The 25,486-nt window shown below is 39.5% G+C and overlaps 1 protein-coding gene across 1 annotated transcript; it reads right to left on the bottom strand.

Moving 5' to 3' along the window:
- Nucleotides 1-309: 309 nt before the first annotated feature.
- Nucleotides 310-24,973, bottom strand: PAFAH1B2 (platelet activating factor acetylhydrolase 1b catalytic subunit 2). Its single transcript, XM_082845314.1, has 6 exons — nucleotides 24,879-24,973; nucleotides 18,718-18,805; nucleotides 10,288-10,377; nucleotides 9,370-9,486; nucleotides 7,636-7,758; nucleotides 310-4,337 (listed from the first exon to the last, which is right to left on the bottom strand). Exons 2-6 carry the CDS (start codon nucleotides 18,796-18,798, stop codon nucleotides 4,059-4,061), a joined length of 690 nt encoding a protein of 229 aa, XP_082701440.1. The 5' UTR covers nucleotides 18,799-18,805; nucleotides 24,879-24,973; the 3' UTR covers nucleotides 310-4,058.
- Nucleotides 24,974-25,486: the final 513 nt, after the last annotated feature.

Here is a 25,486-nt window from a genome sequence, read left to right on the forward strand (position 1 = left end):
TAAATTCTAATTCCATGGCCACGTGGAGGATGGACTCGAAAGGGAGTATATTGATTGCAGAGACTGAAGGAAGCTGTTGCCTTTGGTCCAGGTGAGAAGACTGTGACTTCATTCCCAGGACTTTCAACTGAAAAGAAACTAGGGATGTATCTGCAATGAACTCAGTGAATCAGAATCTAGAGCTAAAAAGACACCCCAGTTTGAATGAGTAGTGGTTAAGAGCAAGGACTTCGAAGTCAGGTAAAGCTGGGTTCAAATCCCAGCTCAACCATTTATATTACATGACTCATCTTTGACAAGACAGCAAACTTCTCCAGGCCTCCCAGCCAACAGTAAAGTGGAAATGCACCTACCTAAATTGCTTAGGTGGTTAATATATGGGAAATGTTATCCTGAAGCTTTTCTCCCTAGATGACACAGGAACTCAGAATACTCCAGTTAATTTGAGGCACTTAAGTTCAAGCTGGCGGTAACAGTAGAAAGAAATATTCCAAAATGTAAAAAAGAAGAACTGGTGATTATTAGCATGAGGAATGGAGAAACTATAGAAATTGGGACAATTAACGTGAATAAAATTCTAAAGATTTGAAATTAGGAAAAAGGGTCAAGAGGTCAATTTAATGACTTAATTCTCTTTTTAACTACCAGATACTATTAACAAATCTGAAACATTTCACTTGACAATATTTCCACGTATCTACTTAGGATTCCTTCTATCTGCTCATCCTACCCTGCCATTCTGCACCCCCAAGGAGATAAGTGATGAGGGTCAGCTTGGTACATTCAGCTCCACAGAAAAGCAGCAGGATGATCTAAGTATCCAATTTGCCTGTGATAAGGTAGGAAAAAAAAAATCCCTTCTCTCTTCATGGGAATTCAAACTATGATAAAGGAGACAGAAAGACAGCAAGTTTGAGTGAAATGTTTACATTTATATTGAAATATGCACTAAAACAGAATGAGTTCTACTAGTCAATGAAATTTTGCCAAAGCGGAATCACAAACTCTGTTGGGGAGGTCCAGTCAACTAGCAGCAGTGATCCCCAAGCAGGAACACCAAGGAGAAGCCTGGGAGATCCCACCCCAAAAAGCCTCCTTTCAAGGGATCCCAACTCACTTCTCCCACATGCACCCACACAGATTTAGGAGCACAGTCATGCTCCTCATTTTCTTATATCTTTAGTTTCTTCTTCGCTGCAATAAATATAAAATTGGCAATGCTCATATACCACAGCACAGACAATATTTCAGGCGTTAGCATACAACTGTAAACAGTGACTAGGTTAAAAAAATAAAAAAGATAAAGAAAGTTGAACATTATTTTTAAACAACGACAAAATTCCTAAGAGCAGGGCATGAGCTACTCAAGATTTGTTTTGTTGTGTTAAGGTTTTTGACAAAAAATTCAGGTTTAGACAGATGTCCAAATAGACTCAAGGTGGTAGCCAAACCACTGCCCATGGCAGTCTAGAATATGTGGCAGCAAAACAACATGCCCTAGATCACCCTTGGCAGTACATCTTCAACCTGCCACATTCAAGATGGGACTGCAGAAATCTTTATTGTGCCATCACCAGCTGCCATCTAGTGCAGTGGGAATGGGTGGGCAAAGGAATGGAAGTTTGCTGGGAGACAAACAGAATTAACACCTCTGCTGGCTGCCTGGAAAGTTGGCCCCTTAATCACAAGGACAACTAGGACATTTCACTTGGACAGTGCATTAAACTTCATATATGTGTGTGTATATATTTCTCATATATATATATATATATATATATATATATATATGAAATCCAAAGATTAAGCATTAAGTTCTGTCACTGCAACAAACGAGTGTCAATCAAAGAAAAACAGAAGAACACTTTTTGCCTAAAGCAGTGCAAAGAAAGCTGGCAAGAAATGAAAGTGGACTCAGTATCTGCACATTAGCAATGGGGCAGACTTTTATTTAAAAGGCTAGTGGTTCAAATACTATTGCTCAAATAGCTCTGGTAAATATAAAATGTAGTTAACATCCAAGGTTTATACACAGAAGCAAAGGAGCTGAAGGCCAATTCACAAAGGGATATTTGATCCTTAGTCAAGAGAGAAGCTAAAAGCACATGCTGCAGGAGTAACCTAATGGGGTTTGTTTGGACCATACTCCTTCCCTCTGACAACAGAAAAGACCTGGATAGGAAACTGTCTTTTCACACACAAAATTGTGGCTTAATTAAATCTCCTCCCTAGAACTATACCTCAGCTAAGAAAAAAAAAAATCTGTCTTGAAAAACTCAAGAACCTGGGCTACTAAAAATAAAAAGGAAAATTTAATATAGTAAACAAGTTTAGTAAACACCACATATATTTTCAGTTGTTAATGAAGACATGATACATTCAGGAAAGTTTTTGTTTTTTTTAAAGACAAAAAAACCAAAAAACAAAATTCCCAGAAAAAGCCTCGAGGAGGGAAAAAAAAAAAATCGCCCAAGTTCTATCCCTTTCAGTCAGAAGCGGCTCTTAGCACAAACCACAAATCGCCCTCCAACACACAAAAGCAATGCCATGTGCCTTGCAAGCAGAGTAAGAAACATATGCCTTAGTTACTGAACTTGAACGTTAAGCAGAATCATTGCAGAGCACATTTTGATGGGTTACTTCAATATCCACCTGGTCCAGTTTAAAGTACTTGTTTGTAAATCCAGTTTGTACATATTCCATAGGTATATTAAACAATAAACCACCTGTTGTCCTATTATTTTTTGTCCTATTATTTTTTAAATGGCAGTTCTTGTAGCTCAACAAACCATTAAGATTATAAAGAGCTCTCTCGAAAGAAATTCTCAGATGAAGATGTATTGAGAAATCCTGAAGGTTAAACGAAGTTCTTTTTTACTAGTTCTTTTTTTACTAAAACAGTGGGATCAAGCAGAATATCTATTCGGAAGAGCAGTTTCACCATTTCCCCATGAGAAGAGGCCAAATTTTTCTGGACTAATAATAATTTAAAAACTAAGCCAATAAAAATAAAATAAAATATACACCTTAAAATACTACAAAACTTGAAATAAAGTCAGGGCTTATGGAGTGGGAAACAGAGTTTTGGGTTTTTTTTCCCCCCAAAAGAAGGAAAACTGTAACAGGTTCTAAGGGAAAAACAAAACAAAACAAACCAGAACTCTGAATATGGACAGCACTACACAGACTCTATAGCACAGACCACCACACAAGAATGAATTACCCATCAGTAATATCATCATGAGAGTAACTGGCTGGGGATTTATACTTCCAGCAACAGAGCTCCTAGGTCAAAAACGTGTTAAAAGCTTGTAATGTTAACAAGGACCCCTCCCACCAAAAAAAAAGAGGGGATGAGGGGGAATAGAGGAAAGGCTGCATGCATGGGTCTATTACAGACGTGATATTCAGCAGCATAAAAATAATACCCTCCATTGAGTCCCCCAAATGGGGCAAAACCTATTTTTCACTGCTAAGCATGGGAAAGGTTAACAGAGTGGAATAAATTCACCTGTAACCATAGCATCTCCCATACTTGAATGACAAGCACGTTCAATCTGATGTTATATGTTGCTATAACATTGAGAATACGTATGAGTAAAGCAAAATAAAAAAAAGGCTAAATTATGAACTTTAAAAACTGGAAAAACATCTGTTTTAAAGCCAAGAAGGTGTTATTCTAATTATTATTATATATGACATAATCCATAGAAAGAAAGGCCAAGGAAAGAATCTTCATTTTGTTCAGTACTTAGGCTTGATGTTGTCCTAGGAAAAACAGTGATAAGTCAATGAATGTGTCACACATATAACTAAAAAGTCCCCTTCTGGTTTCCAATGAATTTAAACAACCATCTTCCTTGGCTAATTTTTCTCCTGTGTCAAACAAACCTTCTATGTACAGGACCAGTTTAAATCCCTCCTCCCCTTCAAACACTAGATATGAACATCCAGGAACATTCTACAATGCAAAGTGCCTTAAGAAAGAGAAGGATTCTGTAGTGCCAGTGATATAACTGATCTGAGGAAGCTGGGACGCTATTAACACTGATGGGAGCCAGTCAGGCAATGGTGGTTTGTTTTTCCTCAGGTGTTTCCTCCAACAATTGCATGATCAGTTCATGGAGGGGTTTGCAGATCTTTGCGTAGCCCCCTCCTGTGAGATGCAGAAAATCAAACATGTCGTGGCAGGAGATGGCACCGTCCGAGTGCACGAAGCCCCCATCTGTATCCAGGAGCTGAACATTGGCAAGCTTCGGCAGGGAAACCTTGAGGAGCTGGTTCACCTTGGCATTCTTTTGCCTCAAAGGGTTGGGCTTCTCACCTCGAGGTAACAAACCCTGGGGAAGAGCAGAGAAGAATATAAGATGAGAAGACTCACTGTTTTTTCCTACTTACTTGTGATTTCAAATATCCCTGGAACTCTCCATCTAGCACTTGTTATACCTTTGATTTCTGAAACACTGTCTTAATGAAAGTTCTCTGACTATCCCTCTTAGGTTTCTTCCTGAGCTCCTCCTCCTCCTCCTGTCCCTTAACTGCTGGTATTCTTCAGGGTTTTGTCCTTGGCCCAGTACTCTCTACACCCTACACACTTTAGCCCAGATCTCTTCCTGGAGCTTCAGAACTGTGTATTTGAATGCTCCTGAGGCACACCCAACTTAACATGTCCAAAAACCCATTCATCATCTCCCCCATAGACTATGTTCCTTCTACATTCTCTGTGTCAACTGACCTTCCAACATCCCTGAGTCTCTCATCCCATGTACCTTATCTATTCATCATTAAATCACTCAGCTTTTACATCCTAAGTATTTTTCCAATCCATTCTGTTTTCTGACTATAGACACTGCTATGGCTAGGGAACTTAACCAATATTCACCTCAATTAATGTAAAATCTCCTGACTAGTCTTCCTACCTCCAGTGGTATTACCCTTTCAATTTATCCTCCATATAGTCCACCACACAGCTAGAATAATCTAGCTCAAATACACATCTATTCATTAATGCCACATGGAACCTACACTAGAACACACGAGAAATGGAGTTGGAACAAATGCTGTCTTGATGAATCAGAGCCACATAATATCTGGTAGTATAAAACAGAGATGTGTTCTAAATTCATTTTTAACTTATTTGTTAATGATCTAATATAATTTTCAGATAAATCAGATGTCTGTCCTTCTACTATAGTAAATAAAAGCCAGCTCTTATATGGCAAGTGCAAGGTTTTATCATCTCAAACTAGAAATGGCCTTTATACAGATAACTGATCCAATTATAAAACTGTCAGAAATCCCCAACCTTTTAGTTGGTTTATAGCTAATGATGCCACACAGCAAGTTATTGTTATTTAGGCAAAAATGTTGTCACCTGTTTCTCCTACAGGGTATGATAAGAGGTCTTATTTCATAAAAACGGGTTTTCTGTAGGCGTTCTACTAAAAGAATCAAAAAAATTTTTATGCCCAAAGCGTTATTCACGTCTGCTTTAAATTTTTTCAGCAAAATGCTGGACCTCGATTATTAACTTACTGTGTGACCGTAAAGTTCCAAAGAGAACTACAGAGAATTATGAATATGCTACCCCAATCCATCTCCTTTCGTCCTTGTCAAGTGCAGACAAGGTCAATCCTAAACCCTAGTTTATATAACTGTTAAAAGTATAAGGCTATGAATCTAATAGTTAACAAAGAAAATCAGCCCTCAGCGCTGGCACATCAAAGCTTGGTTGAGATATAATGAGCAACCAGGAAGGATGGCCAGTGACCAATAAATACATATGTTATTCTGACTTTCAAAGAATACCATAGTAATTAAAGCCATAAAAAAGGATTAAGCCTCAAGAGCAGGGCGCCATACCCATTGGGATTGTCAAGCAAGGATAAGAAAAATAGCTTATATACTTGCATAACATTTTCCTTAATAAATGACTATCAAGGGTATGCCATGTGATTTTTTCTCTATAATAACTGATAATTGTTAAAACATTATTTTAAAGGAGACAAAATACACTCCTAATTCCTTTACCATGTAACAACTATTTTAATTTTATTTCCTTTTCCAATTTGCATATTTACTTTCAAGCAATTCTAAATATAATATACATACCGTTTAATATTCGGACTGTTCACTTAAATACATCATAAATTCTGTTTTCACACAGTCCTCCTAATTGTCATATGATTAGTGCTATTATAGCCAATGACTTGTGCAATCATTCCCCCATGGGGTTGATTATTTAGGTTATTTCCAATGTTTTAGTATTGTAGATAACACCACCATATATCAAATTCAAAAGTCTGGTTGAAACAAAGAATATTTATGGAGGATTTATTCAGCAACATTCATGCAACAAATATGTCCTAAGCAACTACAATGTACCACCCACTGTACTTAAGAGATGGACTCTTAACCACAATGTAGTCTTTTCTGGAATAATGTAGGATATAAATAAATACATAAATTAATTAAATACCATGTAATAAAAAAATAAGACCTGGCTCCCCAGAACCCTGTCATAAGAGAATATCCAAACTCCTAACATGGGACCTGGCTGTGGCCTCTAACTATCCCAGACTTGAACTTTATTCCAATGATAACCCTAAAATTCTTCTAGCACCCTCCTTCACTCACCCAACAAACACATACATGTATAAGCCTTTGATCATTTCCTTCCTTTCTTCCTCCCTCCCGTTCTCTCTCTCTCATTCTTCTCTGTAATACCTTCTCTTCTTTCATTTCTCTATTTGTCTGGAAACCAATGAATTCTTTAAAACTAAACTCAGATGTCAATTTTTATGTCTAAAATGTACCCTGTTCTCTCCTTAGCATACAGTATAATAATTCTGTTTATATTGCTGTGTCCATCCACCAGCTCCTTGAGAGGAACCGCCTTACTCATTTTTGTATGCTCGGGACCTAGGATAGTGCCTTGTACATCGTGATTCTCTCATGTTTGTTGAATAAATGACTACCTTTTTAACACTGTATCTCATTGAAGAACTGAATACACGTCAGATTTCTCAAAAACATACATTTTTAGCTAGGTTAAGAATATCTACAGGTAAACTTTAACACTGAAATAGACAGCTGTTTATCCCTGAGACCATGAAGACAATGCTTTAATTCTACAAAGGGTAGCATTTCCTGTTAGTGGTAAGACTATGAAGAACCCATTTTCTTCCTGATGGAATCTCTGATATTTTAAAGAATTCAGAGATTCTGATAAATACACCACCTTTACCATATTAACCATGGAACAAAACAACACATCTAGGCTAATCCAAACTCAGGTCTAATAAAAAGAGACTCAGGAACTATGAAAAGTCTCATATGCAACTTAAAAAATTATCAGAAGATAGTCAAGGCGAAAAAAAAAAAAATTAAGGCAACCTGAGGCAACAAAGAGGATTTCCACTTCTAAACAAGGATGAGCAGAAAAAAGATGACCCCACAGCTGTTCTAGGAAATGAGACCAATAAGACGATGGGACATATCAGAGAAGAGCTTCTCGGGAGCATGATAAACTGCTTCCAACCTAAAGATTCTCTATGTTCATGAGTGATCACATTTCTAAAAAGACCCCCCACCTTACCTAATGAGATCAAGATCTCCACCCACCCAAAGACCACATACCAATACAATGATTTTGGCCTGTGGCTGCCTTGTGTTGATAAGTTGTACGATGGCCTCGATTCCACCTGCTACTTCTTCTGCTGTATTTTCATGGTTGTTTGTTCCTACCCAGACAACAATGACCTATAATTGAGGGAAGGAAGAAAAAGAGAAAAAAGATAAATACTCAGGAATGTCCACTAGTTAGTTGAAAATCTTATTTCAAAAATCAAAGAAGGAGGGGCTTCCCTGGTGGCACATTGGTTGAGAATCCGCCTGCCAATGCGGGGGACAGGGGTTCGAGCCCTGGTCTGGGAAGATCCCACATGCCACGGAGCAACTAAGGCCGTGCACCACAACTACTGAGCCTGCGCTCTAGAGCCTGTGAGCCACAACTACTGAAGCCCGCGTGCCTAAGAGCCTGTGCTCTGCAACAAGAGAAACCACCACAATGAGAAGCCCGTGCACCGCAACGAAGAGTAGCCCCCGCTTGCTGCAACTAGAGAAAGCCCATGCGCAGCAACGAAGACCCAACACAGCCAAAAATAAATAAATAAAATAAATTTTTTTAAAAATCAAAGAAGGAAAGATGAACTTCTCAAATGGTATTGGTAACTTCAACAGGGCAGCCATCTTAAAACATTATTAATGTATGCCTCATATACATCAGGATAAATTCCAAACAGAAAAACACTTAAGTGGGAAAACTGTACTAGGAAAAGATGAGAAACTTATTTTATGTGCAGTTGGAAGCTAATCTCTTAAGATCCAGAAACTATACAAAAAAGATAATAAATTCAACTGTATAAAAATAAAACCACTGCAAGTCAAAAAAGAAAAAAAAAAGAGTGTGAAATCTAAGAAACATGGGGGAAAATACTTGCGACATCATAAGACTCCCTTAGTTAAAGTACCTTCTAGAAAAAATAAAAGTACCCAAGGGAGTGTAGTGGGTATAAATACACAGTTCTACTCAAGGAAAAGAGTCAGTGGGGTGGAGGCTGCATACAGTTTTTAAAAGTTTTTCTCTTCAAAAAAATAATTTTACAAGGTGGCTATCACCTAGAGACACACACCTTCCTATGTAACCCAAAGTAATTTCCACCTGTCACAAAAGAAAGGAATATGCATGAGTTTTTCTGTTAGAAAGGCAAAAATAAAATACTTTCAACTACAGCAACTGTTATCAATGGCTCAGCTTTGTTTCCTTTTTGTTGTTTGGGTTGAAAAAATTTATATGCAGTGTGCCAACTCAGGATGTTGATAATGCTATAAGGCACTGGGCAAATGTTTGGGCTGAACATTTGTTCACATCTGCTTCAAATTTTCTTCAGAAGAACTTGGAGGCTTTGATTACCAATCTGTTTATATGTTTAAATGGATCCAAAATTACTTCCTCAAGTATCATAGCCCTGCTCCCACGGCCCACCTCTGAGCACTTTCCCCCTCATACTGCCTCAGGTCAACAGAATAGCATACCTTATTAGCATCAAATCCCTTTCTACAGCAGAAGATATTTATAACAAGTACAAACCAAGCAAGCAATACACTGATTCTTAATTAAGCATGTATTTGGAATGTCTTAAACAATATCATTTAACTTAAAGGGGCAGGAAGCAAAGGACAACAGTGAAATAACGCTTTAAAGAAGCAATTTTTTTTTTTACTACCAGTTTCTGACAATTTAACTATCTGCAAAAGATAAGAAAACTCAAGATAAGGATATTCTTAAAAAAATAATAAGTTTCATTTCACCTTAGGTTTAATATTCTCCAGTTCTCCATTCTTTAGTCTCCATAAAACATGTCTTGTTGTATCTCCCCCAATTCCAAAATTCAGTGCATGAAGTGGGGAAAAAAGCTCTCGCCATATCTGAAAAGAGAAAAACTTGATTTATTTAAGCTGAAATTAGTGGGAAATAAAATCCCTCAATTGCAATGTGTTGTGAGGCATCTGAAATAAGTTTCCCTTTTCTGTATTCAAATGTATCACTGCAAGTGGTATGCTACCAACTGCTGAAAGGGCTTTGAAGATGCCATTGTGTAACTCAGTTTTCAGTACAGCTTTAGATCTCAGCTCAAGACTTGAGTCACAGCTCAACCTGATGCCACTTAGGTACCAACATTTATAATTAAGCTGCCAACTCAATAAACTCTCCTTTCCCTTTATTCAACCATTTAAAGGAATAGGGTGAAGTAGAAACATGAGATGAAAAAATTTAGAGTGCTTGAGCCAAAAAGATATAAAGCTATCTTTTCTTTTAAATTTCCCTTGGGAGAATGCCTAACCTCAAAAAGATTCAAAACAGTTCACTACAAAAATATATAAAATATAAAAATGGTAAAACACAATAAGAACTGAGAATCATGACTAAGACAAACATAAATGAGCAAATACAAATAAGAAAATAGTAAAATACAAATCATGACTAGGACAAATATAAACAAACAAATACAATGTGAAGCTTCTTGGAAGCCAAGGCAAAAAAGAGAGCTTATTTATAAATAATGTTGTATTTTGTCCTTTGTCTCATCATGCTTGATGGCACAAAGAATCCGATCAGGTAGGTCTGATTTCCCTTCTACTCTGAACTAGAGTGGAATGAATGCAAGTCTGTTATCAATGAATGTGTTGACATGAGCAGCCAAGGACCACCCTCACCCCGCACCTTACCTCATACTGCTGCATCAACTGCACCATGGAGTCCCCCACAAACAGGACATCCGGCTCTTTGTCTTTGCAGTCCAGGACAAATCTGTTGTGCTGGTGTGAAGAAGAAAGAACAATCAGAAACTGGCATTTTCCCCTGTGAGATTTCTTGGCCTAGACAGAACAGTTGTCCAACCAGTTACTCTGTTGTTAAACATTCTATTTGGTCTGTCCCTAAAGCTGATTCCTCTCAATATGCTATTAACTCCCGGGCCCTTCTGAAAATGAGAACAGAAAAATGCGTTCATGTTTTTTTAAAAGCTTACCTTTCCTCCAACTCTTTTAAAGAAAATTTCAGATATACTTAAAGCTGATGTAATACAATGAACACCTGTACACACTCACTTACATTCAACAATAACATTTTCCCACATTTGCTTTATCTGTGTGTTTGCTGAATCATTTGAGAGTAAGCTGCAAACATTGTGATTCTTCACCTTTAAATATTTCGCATGCATCTCCTAAGCATAAGGACAGTCTCCTATAAAACCATAGAACTATTATCACATCTAAGAAAATAAACAATAATCCCATAAAATCTAACGTTTAATCTTCACAATTGTTCCAAAAGTATCATATGTATCTATTTTTTGAACTAGGATCCAATCAAAAGGCATGCATTTCATCTGAATGATTTTAATATGGTCTTTGAAAATGTCTGCTAACCTCTAAATGTGAGATGTTGGCAAACTGGGACTCAGGCTTTTTCAGTCTAATTCAAGTTTCTAAGCAAGGGTGACCTAGGCCTGGCATGCTTCTCTTTGCTCTTAAGGCATAAGACACCTTTAAAAAGATTTTACCCATTGATGCTAAACTGAAGGACATAGTTTCAATTTTTTTTTTTTTTTTTTTTGCGGTATGCGGGCCTCTCACTGCTGTGGCCTCTCCCGTTGCGGAGCACAGGCTACGGACGTGCAGGCTCAGTGGCCATGGCTCACAGGCCCAGCCGCTCCGCGGCATGTGGGATCTTCCCGGACCAAGGCATGAACCCGTGTCCTCTGCATCGGCAGACGGACTCTCAACCACTGCGCCACCAGGGAAGCCCTTCAATTTTTATATTCATCCCTGAAACAAATTAACATGATGGTTTAGCAGGTCTCTAACCCAGTTCTATGGAAAGATCTGAATACTGTTTCTTTTTCTCAAACTCTACATTCAATTATGCTTCCCCTAGGAATTAATTAAGATGGAGTTACTATTTAAGTATTTCTGCTGATAATACAAGTGCAGATGACACTGTGGTGAAACTGAGATATTTCACTGCTATTGGTGAAAATACAAAAATATTTCTGGAAATAATTTGACAACTGATTAAGACATCTCTTTTACAGTGACAGGATTTGGGATAACATTTTCTTTTCTCCTGGGTCCATGTCTTGTGTAAACAATTTTTTAAAATTACTACTGTTTCAATAAGTATTTTTAAACTGAAGGGATAAGATGAGCAAGAATAAGGCTTTAGCTAGTTTTATTGAGTAGGTGCTCTTTCACGTCACGTCGGCTCTCTACTGTGTATGCTAAAGTGCCAACTACCTCTCAATACCAACAGAACAGCTTATGTTTAAAGAATGTCATGGAATTTAAGCTCTGCTGTTCTAAAGGTTTAAGTACTCTAAATTTTCTTTTTAAGTATAAAAGTAGTTGCAATGAGCTTGGAAAAACAGAGAAGATAAAAGCAAAACATCTATAATCCTACCATTTTAACCCAGTACCTATTAACGTTTTAGGGTTTTTTCTCTCATTATTTTTTCACATCCCCCCGCAACACAGTTGAAACGTATGTATATATCTCCTTAAGGCACAATAGCTTTGGGGACAGAAAAACCTATGTTCGAAGTCTAGCTTATCTACTTTCTAGTGCAGTGACCTTAAGCAAGTACATAACCCCGAGTTTTGTTTTACACATCTGCTGGCAACTCTGTTTTTAGAGTTGTGAAGATGAGAGTTGTATAAAAGGGGTCCAGCTTCTGGCTGCCACCCAGTAGGTACTCAATAAAGAGCACACATTATAACTGCATTAACATTATATTAGAAATATTTTTCTATGTAGCTACATGATTTTCATAACTATAATTATTTTAAAAAATTTTATCGTGTAATTTTTTAAAAAAATCTTCATTTATTTATTTATTTGGCAGCGCCACACAGCTTGCGGGATCTGAGTTCCCCAACCGGGACTGAACCCGGGCCCTCGGCAGTGAGAGCATGGACTCCTAACCACCGGACCACCAGGGAATTCCCTATAACCGTAATTTTTTTTTTTGCGGTACGCGGGCCTCTCACTGCTGTGGCCTCTCCCGTTGCGGAGCACAGGCTCCGGATGCGCAGGCTCAGCGGCCATGGCTCACGGGCCCAGCCGCTCCACGGCATGTGGGATCTTCCCGGACTGGGGCACGAACCCGTATCCCCTGCATCGGCAGGCGGACTCTCAACCACTGCACCACCAGGGAAGCCCATAACCATAATTTTTAACACCACTTAATATCCTACTGGATGCATCCAGTGGCACATTCATTTTTTTTTAGCTCTTTATCCTAATGACAGATTTGCCAGAAGCCTCCTATTGACTGAGATGAAGAAACTTACACACACACACACATTTTCTTTTACAGGCTGGGAATTTTTAGGGCAAAGGGGATTAACACTTTCACGGATCTTGGATATACTTCCAAATTACTAACAAAATGGCTATTGGCTATATCTATTCTGATGCCAGCAATGTATCAGAACTCATTTTACTATACTTGCACCTGCACGGGTTATTAATATTTTTCTCTCCCTCCTTTCTTTTCCCATTGTTTTAATCTGTACTTTTTGGAAACAAAAAGTTAAAGCTCCTGTCATGCTCATTGAGACACTTATCTAGTATATTTGAGGATATTTTTATTGATAATACAACAGTATCAGTGCTTCATCTGTAATATTTACTGAAAATATTTCTGTCAGTCTGCTGCTAAGCCTTCTTTAGGTGGTTAATGTTTTGATACGAATTGTTATTAAATTTGTCTACGGTCAAGTCTTTTAATATCACCCTTAAAAAAAACTTACGATTACGGAAAATATCAAGGAAATACAGGAAAGCAGAGAGAATAACACAATGGATCTCTGTGTATCCATTACCAGATACAGCAATCATCTAACTTACGGCCACTATTATTTCAACATTCCAGAAACTATTGCCCCACCCCATTCTTAGATTATTTATTTATTTTTTTTGCGGTACGCGGGCCTCTCACTGTTGTGGCCTCTCCCGTTGCGGAGCACAGGCTCCGGACGCGCAGGCTCAGCAGCCATGGCTCATGGGCCCAGCCGCTCCGCGGTATGTGGGATCTTCCCGGACCGGGGCACGAACCTGTGTCCCCTGCATCGGCAGGCGGACTCTCAACCACTGCGCCACCAGGGAAGTCCATTCTTAGATTATTTTGAAGCAAACTGAGGATATAACATTTCATATATAAATATTTCAACATGTAGCTCTTAAAAGATTAAAAATATATATAACCACAATACCAGTTCTATCCTCTAAAATTAACAGGAATCCTTTAATATCAACAAATAACTAGTGAGTGTTCAAATTCAATGTCACAAAATTTTATTTTATGATTTGTTTTTTAAAATCAGAATCCAGACAATTTGTCTCTTAAATCCCTTTTAATCTATAGGCTCCCCCTTCCTCTGCCACCACCTCCCAAACTTCTTTTTTAAGAAATATGACTGTCTGACCTATAGACTCTCCCATAGTCTGGATTTTGTTGACTGCATTCCTGTGGTGGTGGTGGACATGTTCATCTGTTCTAGGTACTTCTTGATATGTGGTACTTAAGTCTAGAATAGGGATGGATATTTTAGCAATACTCCGTGAGTAGTATTGAGTATCACTTCAATACTTGTTTTAATCATGACTGCTTTTCTTTTAATGTTTTGTTTCTAAATAATTTATCTACAGAAGAACTGAAAAGATTGTAGAGTATTTGCATATACCCCTAACTCAGCTTCTTTCAATGTTAGCGTCTTTTATTTTTTTATTAAAAACAGAATTTTCAGGTGTAAGGATTTTTTAAAAATTTTATTTACTTTTTATTTATTTCTTTTTGGCTGCGTTGGATCTTTATTGTTGTGCGTGGGCTTTCTCTCGTTGCAGTGAGTGAGGACTAAACTTCACCGTGGTGCTTGGGCTTCCCATTGCAGTGGCTTCTCTTGTTGGGGAGCACGGGCTCTAGGCGCACAGGCTTCATTAGTTGTAGCATGCAGGCTCAGTAGTTGTAGCTCGCAGGCTCTAGAGAACAGGCTCAGTAGTTGTGGCGCACGGGCTTAGATGCTCCGCAGCATGTGGGATCTTCCCGGACCAGGGCTCGAACCTGTGTCCCCCGTACTGGCAGGCAGATTCTTAACTACTGCACCACCAGGGAAGCCCTCAATGTTAGCATCTTATATAAGCATGGTACATTTGTCAAACCTAAGAAATTAACATTAGGGAATACTATCAACTAAAATAAAGTTCATTCAGATCTCACTAATTTTTCCACTAATGCCCATTTCCTGAATCAATCAGGATATCACATTGCATTTAATCTGTATATCTCCTTTAACTCTTCCGATATGGGACAGTCTCTTGGTCTTTCCTTGTCTTTCATGACCTGACACATTTAGTTGCGGTAAGGTGTTCTGTAGACAGTCCCTCAATTTGGGTCTGTCTGATGTTTTCCCATGAATAGGCTGAGGTTATGGATTTTGGGGGAAGACTACCACAGAGGTGATGTGTCCTTGTTGTATCATATCAGGGAACATGACTTATTACTGGTGATGTTAATACTGATCATTTGGGTAAGGTGGTGTTTGCCAGTTTTCTCCACCATCAAGTTATTTTCCCTTCCATACTCTATATGTTAGAAACAAGACACTAACTTCAGCTCCACCTCCTGGAGGGAGGGGTCTCAAAAAATATGTGGGCGTACCTTAAAACCACCAAAGTAATTTACAGGGAGATACTCTAAGGCTAGGCAAATATACCATTTCTCCTTAAAGTTGTGTCCACTAATGTTAGTATTCATCAATGGATCATGCCTACAGTAATTATTACTGCAGTGTTCTATCCATGATTTTCTTTTCCCTCCTTACTTCTACATTTATTAATTAAAATTATTCTGTAAGGAAGATTTAGCCCTTCTCCCCTATTTATTTATTCATCCACTCATTTATTTATAGCAGAATGCATTAATGAACACTTATTTTATTCTTTCAGTTATAAACCAATAATACCATCATTTGTCACACTGCTCAAAATGTTCAACTTTGCACTTTGGGAGCTCTTTCAGGTCTTTTAGGTGGTCAAAGTTATCATCAATGAGACAAACCAATACCACATGTATTCTATGTGATGCACCGCGGACCCATCACTTCAGTGATATTCCTGCCGTCCATCTTTTTTTCTCTTTTTCGAGTAGTTTCTTGCTTTCTTGCACTAGAAGATGCTCTAGGCCCATATTTTTATTTTCTTTGCTCCAGCTATAGAATCAATCATTTCTCTAAAGAGCCCTGGTTCCTTTCATTGGAGAACTGTATTTAAAAACCAAGATCTGGGTATATAATATATTTTAATATAAGTTAGTCCTTCCATACTATACAAGTTTTTTAAAAAATTTAAATATTCGTATCTGTTTTTCTTCCATTTGACTAATTTTTTCCCAGTCAGTGCTAATCATTTTAAGTCTTCTAATTTATGCCAGAAACAACAAAGGCATCTAGTTTTAGTTACTACTTTTAGTAAATTTATAAATGACCTAAATGCCTATCAATGAGATAAAAGACAACCCACAGTGGTATTTTCATATAAAATAACTGAATACTACTTAAAGAGAAAAAAATGAATAAACTACAGCTATATTTTTAATATGTATGATTACTGCAGAGAAAAATACATTCAGAAAGATACTATTTACCATTTAAAAACGTGCAAAAAGGGACTTCCTTGGTGGCGCAGTGCTTAAGGATCCACCTGCCAATGCAGGGGACACGGGTTTGAGCCCTGGTCTGGGAAGACCCCACATGCCGCGGAGCAACTAAGCCCATGCGCCACAACTACTGAGCCTGCGCTCTAGAGCCCTCAAGCCACACCTACTGAGCCTGTGTGTCACAACTACTGAAGCCTGTGCGCCTAGAGCCCGCGCTCCACAACGAGAAGCCACAATGAGAAGAAGCCCACACACTGCAACGAAGAGTAGCCCCCACTCACCGCAACTAGAGAAAGCCCGCATGCAGCAATGAAGACCCAACACAGCCAAATATAAATAAATAAATTAATTAATTTAAAAAAGTGCAAAAATACTAACTATATTGTTTAGAGATTATATATGTAGTATGTAAATACATGAAATTACTGGCTTGGGGGTGGGGAGGTAGGAAAGAGAAAGAAATGTGATCAATGAGGGGTATACAGGGAACAGCAATTCTTTTAGCAATGTTTTATTTTTTTAGGATGAGTAGCAAATACACAGATGCTCAAAATATTTCATAATACTTTTTTAAAGATATAAACAAATGAGGAAGATTAAGAAAGAATAATCACATAATTGATCCATAGGAGAACAGTCAAAATAAAAAACTACCACTCAGGGGGCTTCCCTGGTGGCACAGTGGTTGAGAGTCAACCTGCCAACGCAGGGGACACGGGTTCGTGCCCCGGTCCGGGAGGATCCCACATGCCGCGGAGCGGCTGGGCCCATGAGCCATGGCCGCTGAGCCTGCGCGTCCGGAGCCTGTGCTCCGCAACCGGAGAGGCCACAACAGTGAGAGGCCCACGTACTGCAAAAACACCAAAAAAACCTACCACTCAAAATAAGCTAGTTGAAAGACTGATTTTTAAGTCTGAGATGACCAAAACAGAAAGAGAATACAACTATGAAGAGTATAAAGAGAATCACTAAATACTAAAACAGGAAACTCTGGGGACTTAAAATCATATTGAACTTGTTAGTTCAAAAGGTAATACGGTTGGAAACAGATAAAGGTTAAATATAGTTATTGTAAAGGATAACAGTTATTAAAAGCAAGCTACAAATACTGAAAAAAAAAAAATAAAGTGCTAAAAAAAACAATGGGACATACTGAGAGGGCAAAGGGGCCAGAGCTTGAAGGGATTCCCACTTGCTAAACTTTGCACAATGAGTTTCAAAATTACAGTGGATTGTAACCCACTTGACTAAAATAAGAACCTGTGAGACCATATTATAATGAAACAGAATTGGTTTAGGCCAACACCATCTTAACCAAGTGATCAAAGCTACTATCATCAATGAGACAAATCAACATCACATGCCTTCTACGTGATGCACTGAAGACATCACTTCCCTGATACTCCTGCCAAAAATGTCTGTGAATCTTGATTATGAGAAAAGAGGGACATTCCACAAAATAAATGCCCTATACTATTCCAAATGGTCAAGGTCATGAAAAACAAAGGCTAAGAAATGTTTCTGATGAAAGGAGAATGAAGAGAAACGACAATCAAATGCAATGTGTGATCCTAGACTGGGAAGAAAATTGATATAAAGAACACTACTGGGGCTTCCCTGGTGGCGCAGTGGCTGAGAGTCCGCCTGCCGATGCAGGGGACACGGGTTCATGCCCCGGTCTGGGAGGATCCCACATGCCACGGAGCAGCTGGGCCCATGAGCCGTGGCCGCTGAGCCTGCGCGTCCGGAGCCTGTGCTCCGCAACGGGAGAGGCCACAACAGTGAGAGGCCCACGTACCACAAAAAAGAAAAGAAAAAAGAAAAAAAGAACACTACTGGGACAACTACGGAAATCTGAATATGGTTTTTGGATTAGGTAACAGTATAATGTTAGTGTTAAATTTCCTGATTTTAATAACTGTATTGTAGTTATGTAAGAAAAGGTTCTTGTTCTCAGAAAACACACTCAAATATTTAGGGGTAAAGGGGCATTGTGATGACTGCAACATACTTTCAAATGATTCAGAAAAAACTGTAAGTTGGTAAATAGTACAAACAGATACAGACAGAATGATTAGGCAGATGTGGCAAAATGTTAACAAGTGGCAAGTCTAGAGAAGGATACAGGAAGTTGCTTTTAAAGTGTTTGTAATATTTGTATAATTTTGAAATTACTTCAAAATTTAAAAAAGCTTAAAGAAAGAATACTGTAGAGACACTGTCATCTATTAAAATTAACAGTACACAATGCCCATGCTCTCAAAATATTCCTCAGTTCCAACATCACATGGTGATTAGGAACGATATCTCTAACATTAGATTTTTATTTACAGTAATCAATTCTTGTTGACCATTAAAAACACCCCATTGTAGCTCTGGTCAAAAGACTCTAAAAATTTAAGAGACTCATCTATGTGAATAATGCATGTGCACCCCCTTTTACCTGAGACATCCATCTGTCATCTCCTTGAATATCTTCCGCTGCATGTGGAATGGCTGCTGGGTTTGAGTCTCCTTGGCTCATTCTACACCTGCAGAAAAAATGTCTATGTTATGTTTTGTTCACTGACAGGAATGTTTCTTTGTTACCACTTACTTAAATATTACAAGTCAGGTTTTAAACAATAAGAATTAAATAAATTCCATTGGGTTTTGCCTAGAAACGATGCAACTGGAGTTTATTTTCAGCAGAGACGAGGTCCAGGACATGACTGTCTAAGTCCCATAAATATCTAGCACTACTAAACTTCCAGACAGGTTTGAATATCATTCAGGAACAATGCATTACATCAGTATATATCTTACACCTATATTAATTTTTCATAAATACATGTTATTGTAAGAAACAAATGACAAGAAATTAAACCCTTCAAGTTCAATGACATCTACATTAGAGCCTTTTAGGCTGCTAGAGTTACACACTTAAGAATTAGTACAGCACCGATTAGAATCCAGTGATCACTAAAATCACACAAATACCTGTACTACAGATGATGACAAAACTAGTCATGGGCTTTGGCAGTGGTTTTTCCATTTTTATTATTTATTATTTTTTAAAATTTTTTGTTTTTTGGCAGTGCTCCGCAGCCTGCTGGATCGAGTTCCACGACCAGGGGTCAAACCCCTGTCCCCTGCAGTGGGAGCGCAGCAGAGTGTTAATAACCACTAGCCCACTAGGGAAGTCCCTGGAATTGGTTTTCTACAAATTTTACTAGGTATTTTTATTTTTGACAGGTATCCACTAAAAAAAAATTTGATTAACGACGACCTAAATACGGCATCTGATAGTGGAGAAGAAGGAGTAAGTGAAATTCAGGAATATTAGAAATGCTAATCTTCTAGAAAGACAAGTAAGAAACCAGACTGTTTTCAACCAATTCTGGACAATACATACTAGAGACATCAGGCTCAAGAGGTTACTTGGAAAATGCAAAGGATGATGAAAGAGAAAAAGCTGGGGTTTTGTGGCTTATAGAAAAAAAGGCCGTACTCTCTATTTCCTTCCTTTGCCATCCTCAAATACAACTAAACTTTCTCAGAAAGAGTTATAGCCTTTTAATAAGTATTCACTGAGTAAACAAAACACCCTGGATTACCAAGGTAGTAGTTTTTGAGGATCAAAAAGTAACAAGCCCTAAACATGAAAGCAAACCTTCATGAAAAATAAATTACAGAAGGAAACAATTTTAACACTAATTATGCAAATAAATTCGATCAGTTCCAAATGACACTAGGTCTAAAAAAAATTGGGCTCAGGGTTAAGCCTATATCTGACTAAAGATGTAAAATATCATTCAAAACCTGTGTATATTTCTTTAGATTACTAAAATTTGCAACTATCAGAAAACAATAGCTACCTATGAAGGACTATCTACTCTATGCTTTATACATACCACCTCCGATCCTCACAAAAGTACTGCAAAATGAAGAAAACGAGGATCAGATAATTTAGGTACTTTGTTCAGTGACTGAAATGAGGTTTGTCTGACCCCAATTACGTCACATCTGACCCACTGATCACAAACCAGTTCATGCTGACTCCCTAAAGGGGACCTATATCTAACCACTTCACCCAAAAGACTTATGACTTATACCACACGGAGCTAAAAACATCAATGTAAAATGCAAGAATCGGGAAGAACTGCAAGATGAACCTACATAGTTCCAATTAGACTATGATATCTGTTTGGAGTTTCACTGTCTAAGAAAAGTGAGGAAAAATCAGAAGATACATAAAAGAAAACAAAAAAAGGATTACAGGGTTAAAACAAATAGCCACACAGAAACTTTTTGTTTTTAGCCAATAAAACATTCTAAATCTTCTATATAAAAGTTTCTTGGGGGGGTCTACATTCAATTCTTGATTCAAGTCTGGCTATTCAGGTTAAATCTGATATGGCACTTAATACTCACTTTAATTTTAGTAAGTAACTTTCTTCCCCGCTGATCAAAAAGCTCTATTGTCCTTAAGACCAACAAGGAGCAACTTTTCCCATTTTCTGTATTTCAAAATTAGATATATAATGTAAAGAAATACAGCAACAAAACAGCTCCTTTTTCCACTAATTGAAAAAGTCTATTTCCTAACTTTTAAAATAGATTTTAAAAACCCAACCGTTCCTCATTTATTTTCCCACCTGGAGAAACTCTTAACATGTTAGGTATTTTTGAGGCAAAAGTTAACTGACACAGGGTTAACTGAGCGATCACTACTAAAAACGAGAAAAATTATCTGTCCCCCTCTCACTGTGTGATTATGTAACTGAAACCATTTTTCCTGGGGATTGTTAAAAGAACAAGGATGACAAAACTGTACATATGAGGTGCCTCCATAATAAAATGTATCCAAATTCATCCCTCACCACTTAAACACACAATGCAGGCACTCCAACTACATTTCAGTTCTTGGAACACCAGGTTCAGATTTTGTTGAAAAACTTAAGAATTCTGAGAAACCAGAGGGTGTTTCAAGGAAAGGAGCCAAGATGGTGAGAAATTAAAAAACCTGTCATATCAGAAATAGTTGAAAGAAACAGGTATGTTTATAACCTGTAGAAAAACTGTGGGGAAGAGGAAATAACGGGACAAATAGCCATCAAAGTATTTGAAGATTACTAGGAAGTGACTTTAGGCCTATTCTGCATGTCCCCAAATAGGAAGACAAGGCCAGCAGATACAATGTACAGTGAGACACATTTATAACAAACAGAACTGCAAATGACATGACCTGTCTCTCAAGGCAGATTCCTCCCAGGGGGCTGCAGAAACTAGGTGAACACCTACTAGAAAAGCATAAAGTGAACTAAAGCATATGAGTAAAGACTGGTCCAGATTAGCGGGATTCAAACATTTTTTAATGTTTTAGAATCTTTTTGAAATGTTCCTCAATATATGTATATTTATAAATTAGATGTGAATTGCTGTTAACCTGTGTATTAAATATTTGTAATTTTTTTCTTTACATAAAAAAAATGAATGTAAAAAGAGGTTCTAAATATTTTCCTATATTCCAATGGATCTCCTTATGCATCCCAGGGCAGCACACATACTCGACTTTCAAGACCAGTGGTCTATATAAACTATAAGATCTCTTTAGATCTATGATTCAATTTACAGACATGGATTTTTAGATTTTCTCCAACAGGTAAACAACTGATCAAAAAATAATAACTGCAATAAAGATTTATTGAGAACTTACTATTTACAAGACACTGTGCTAGGAGCTTTGTTATTTAAATAAAAACTGAAGCTCAGGGAGATTTAAGGAAACTGCTCCATGATAGGGAGAGCTGGGATTTGAACTCAGGGTGATATACTACCCTCCAAAATCTATTACTCTTGAGCAAAGGGCATTAGGCTTTATATAGAAAAGACTGTATGAAACAATGATAAATTCTAATTTACTAAGTCAATTCACTTATATATCCTATTACTACTACCCAAATTTAACGGCATTCTGATACCCTTAGCAGAACACTTTCATCTCAGTCCTAAATTTTGTCATGAGCAAAATGAAAAAGCTATAGGGACAGAGAAACTGAGGAACAAAATGTCACTTACCTAAAGTTACTAGGCAGGTAAAACTGAGAGAATTTAGCACAATATTCCCAATTAGCTAGTCTTTTTCTTCTTTAACTATGAATACAAGGTCATCCTCCTTCCTCCTCTGAGCAAAATTTGTTTCTTTGTGCCTTCAGACACTTGGATTTTGGATTATTTTGCCAAATCAAAATCTTACAATACAAAGGAGCTTTCAGTTTTACCTGTGCCTATGGCTTGGTAACATTTTTAAACAGCGGTTAAAAAAAAAAAAAAAACTGAGGGGCAAACCCATGTAATCTCCTCTTTAAGAACCAAACTAGGGGGACTTCTCTGACAATCCAGTGGTTAACACTCTGCACAGGGTGTGTGGGTTCGATCCCTGGTCAGGCAACTAAGATCCCACATAACATGTGGTGCGGCCAAAGGATTAAAAAAAAAAAAAAGAAAGAAAGAAAGAAAGAAAAGAAAAAACCAAGCTGGGGACTATGCATTTAGGGGATTCAAATAATTCGGGAGTTAGATAAAAAAAAAAACTGTGTACTGTTTATAATAAAAATGAAGAATCAAATCAGGAGCCATCCGAGAACAGCCTGTGGTGGGTCACAAAAATCTGAGTGATTTGGGGTTTCCTGCCTCACGTAGAGAGCGATATTGTGGCACAGAAGTATTCAGAATGCTGTAATTAGTAACAACAGAAAAAGTAGCAACAGAGAGGGATTTGACTCCCATCTCACCTCACTGGTTCATAATAATCGCCTCTGTGCAGCAAGTCATTAACTTCTGAGGTCACAAACAGCATGTTCAGTTAGAAAAACCCAAAAGAATGGAGATAAAGGTCAGAAGAAATTAATTTATCAGGAGACATACTCTTCCAGGGAAGCTTTAACTGTCCATTAAAATGAGTTCTCTGGGAAGATGAGGAGTAAGTGACTTGCACAGCATTTCCCAATTTTCCTGCATTTTCTGTCTTCTCTACTTAACTCCGACTATGACAGTCTTAACACCAGAATTTCCAAATGCTTATACCACCGTGGTGTAGTGTGTGTCTAATCAAAAACCAGTTCCAACAACAAAGAATTATAAATACTCAAGCTGAGCTGTATGTTTCTTTAGTTTAACCAGGAAACAGATGGAGGGGGAAAGTTGCACTAAGAATTAAAAGATTCAGAATGTTTCCACTCTGACCTCAGACTCTTCATTTTGTTTCAGATGGAGCTGGCAGGGTTATTCTAAAGGCGAAGGCAGGCCTCATCCCTAGTACCCTGCCTCAGTGGGCTGGTGGGTGGGTCCCGGGGTTCCAGCACAATCAGAATTTATTATCAAATGCCCAAGTCAACACATTAAAGCACAATGATTTCATACTCCTCCCCTGCTCCCGCACAAGGAGGCAACCTTTATATCAGAACGATGTGCCCAGGAGAAGAATCCAAAGACACAGGCATATCCAAGGCAAAGGCGTATTCTGATGCTCAAGGGGACAATACCCCTTGTTTTCTCCATACCTTTACCACTCCCCCAAAATGAACCCCCCCATTTAAAGCTGTACGAAATGAGGCCTTAGGGTGGGTCCAGGTGGTCTTCCCTTTCTCCATGGGTAAGCTCTAAAAAGAGGCCAAAGCTTCATGTGTTTGGTTTTCTTAAGGTTTGTATACACATTATGAAAAGCAACGCTGGCCTGGGAGGTATGGAAATAGTGAGTCACCGTGCAACGGGCACATCTCAAACCTGAAGGCCAGAAGATCCTGATCTGGTACGTGGACATGGGACCAGGTAAAAAGCACCTAAGAAAACCTGTCCATTGGCAGGTTTAGCTAGTTGGTTGACCTTGGGCAAATCACCAGCCTCGCTGGGCCTCATCCCTAAAATGAGGTGCTGGACTGGACAGTCCCCTAAGAAATAAGCCCTTCTGAGTCGTGACAGCCTATGGATTTTTGAATATATTAGAGAAGATAACGGAGAAGTTTCTGACGGGTGGCAAAAAGTGCTCCGTCAAAATAACAGTAACTGGTCTGAGCCCGCGCCAACGGCCTCTCAGACAGAGGAAAGGGGAAAAAAGGGTCAGAGGTTCAACCTCGGGGAGGAAGGAAAGGCAACAGCCGAGACCCGAGGCAGAAGCGTGGCTGGAAATGGGGCTGGCGGCGGCGAGCCCCGGGCCGCGGTAGCGGGGGATTCAGGGCGGCCTGCTCCGGGGGTCGGGCTGGGCCGGATCGGGCCGGGCGGCGCGCCCCGCCACGGTGCTCGGCCGCGGGAAGAGGCGGGGCGGCTGGGCGGCCGAGGAGGCGGCAGGTTTGGGGGTGGGGTACTGGGGAAAGGCTCCGAGGGAGGCGGCGAGCGGCCTGGAGGTGCGGGGGGCAGGGAGGGCAGCCAGGGAACCCACGCCGGGCCAGCCGAGAAGGGGCGAGCGCGGGAGGCACCCCAAGGGTCGGGGGGGAGGGGTGGCGCGGGGGAGGGGCCGGCAGGGTGGGGGAGGGGAGGTCGCGGGCCTCTCACAATAACAAATCGCAGCCTCTTCCAACCCCCACCTCTAAGCCACCGGTTCCCCGAGTCCCGGACTGCACTCACTCAGGCACAGGGTCCGTGCGGGCCCCAAGCGGCTGCGGCGTCGGCGGGTGGCGCGTCTGTCGCTCGCTCAGTCCCGGTAGCCCCGCTCCGGCGCGTCCCTCCTCCGGCCTCAGCACCCGCTGCAGCTCCCCCACTTCCGGTTCCCCTGCCACTCAGGCAAATGGCTTCCGGAAGTCCCGCCCCATCCTGCCAGGCCTTGGCTTAGCTCGCCTATCCTCACTTTCTTTCTGCGGGAGCTCGCTGCCGGCGCCCAGGTGTCCTGACACGCCCCGCAAGGTTCCACGCTTTGTTCTCTATCCTGCCCTCGTTTTGCATGTAGTCTGCGTGACTTGGGCCTCTATCTTTCCTACGGCTGCATCCCTCAGTCCTGCGTTCATGTCACCGTAGTGTGGAGATGGCATTCGGGACAATGTGCTGTGACCTCGCACTGACGCCATTCCCTTCCCACCCCGCCAACCTGGCTTCCTCCTCCACCCCATGGAATAAACCAGACTGCTGCCAGTGGGAGGGAAATAGGGCCCCAAGGTTAATGAGGCAGTCCCTTACATTTATGGGTGGAATTTCTGTTGATGATGAATGTATGGATTTTGGATGACCGCCTCTTAAGG

This window comes from Leucopleurus acutus, assembly GCF_964270905.1.
Source record: "Leucopleurus acutus genome assembly, chromosome: 8".
In the NCBI taxonomy this organism is placed as follows: domain Eukaryota; kingdom Metazoa; phylum Chordata; class Mammalia; order Artiodactyla; family Delphinidae; genus Leucopleurus; species Leucopleurus acutus.

What these genes read in the sequence shown, in the direction of transcription:
- PAFAH1B2 (XM_082845314.1), bottom strand. Translation starts at nt 18,798, where the DNA reads ATGAGCCAAGGAGACTCAAACCCAGCAGCCATTCCACATGCAGCGGAA. An exon ending in AGTTGATGCAGCAGTATGAG is followed by an intron (nt 9,487 to 10,287) that starts GTAAGGTGCGGG and finishes TTCTCTTTTCAG; the next exon opens with ATATGGCGAGAGCTTTTTTC. An exon ending in AGGCCAAAATCATTGTATTG is followed by an intron (nt 4,338 to 7,635) that starts GTATGTGGTCTT and finishes GCTCTTCCCCAG; the next exon opens with GGTTTGTTACCTCGAGGTGA.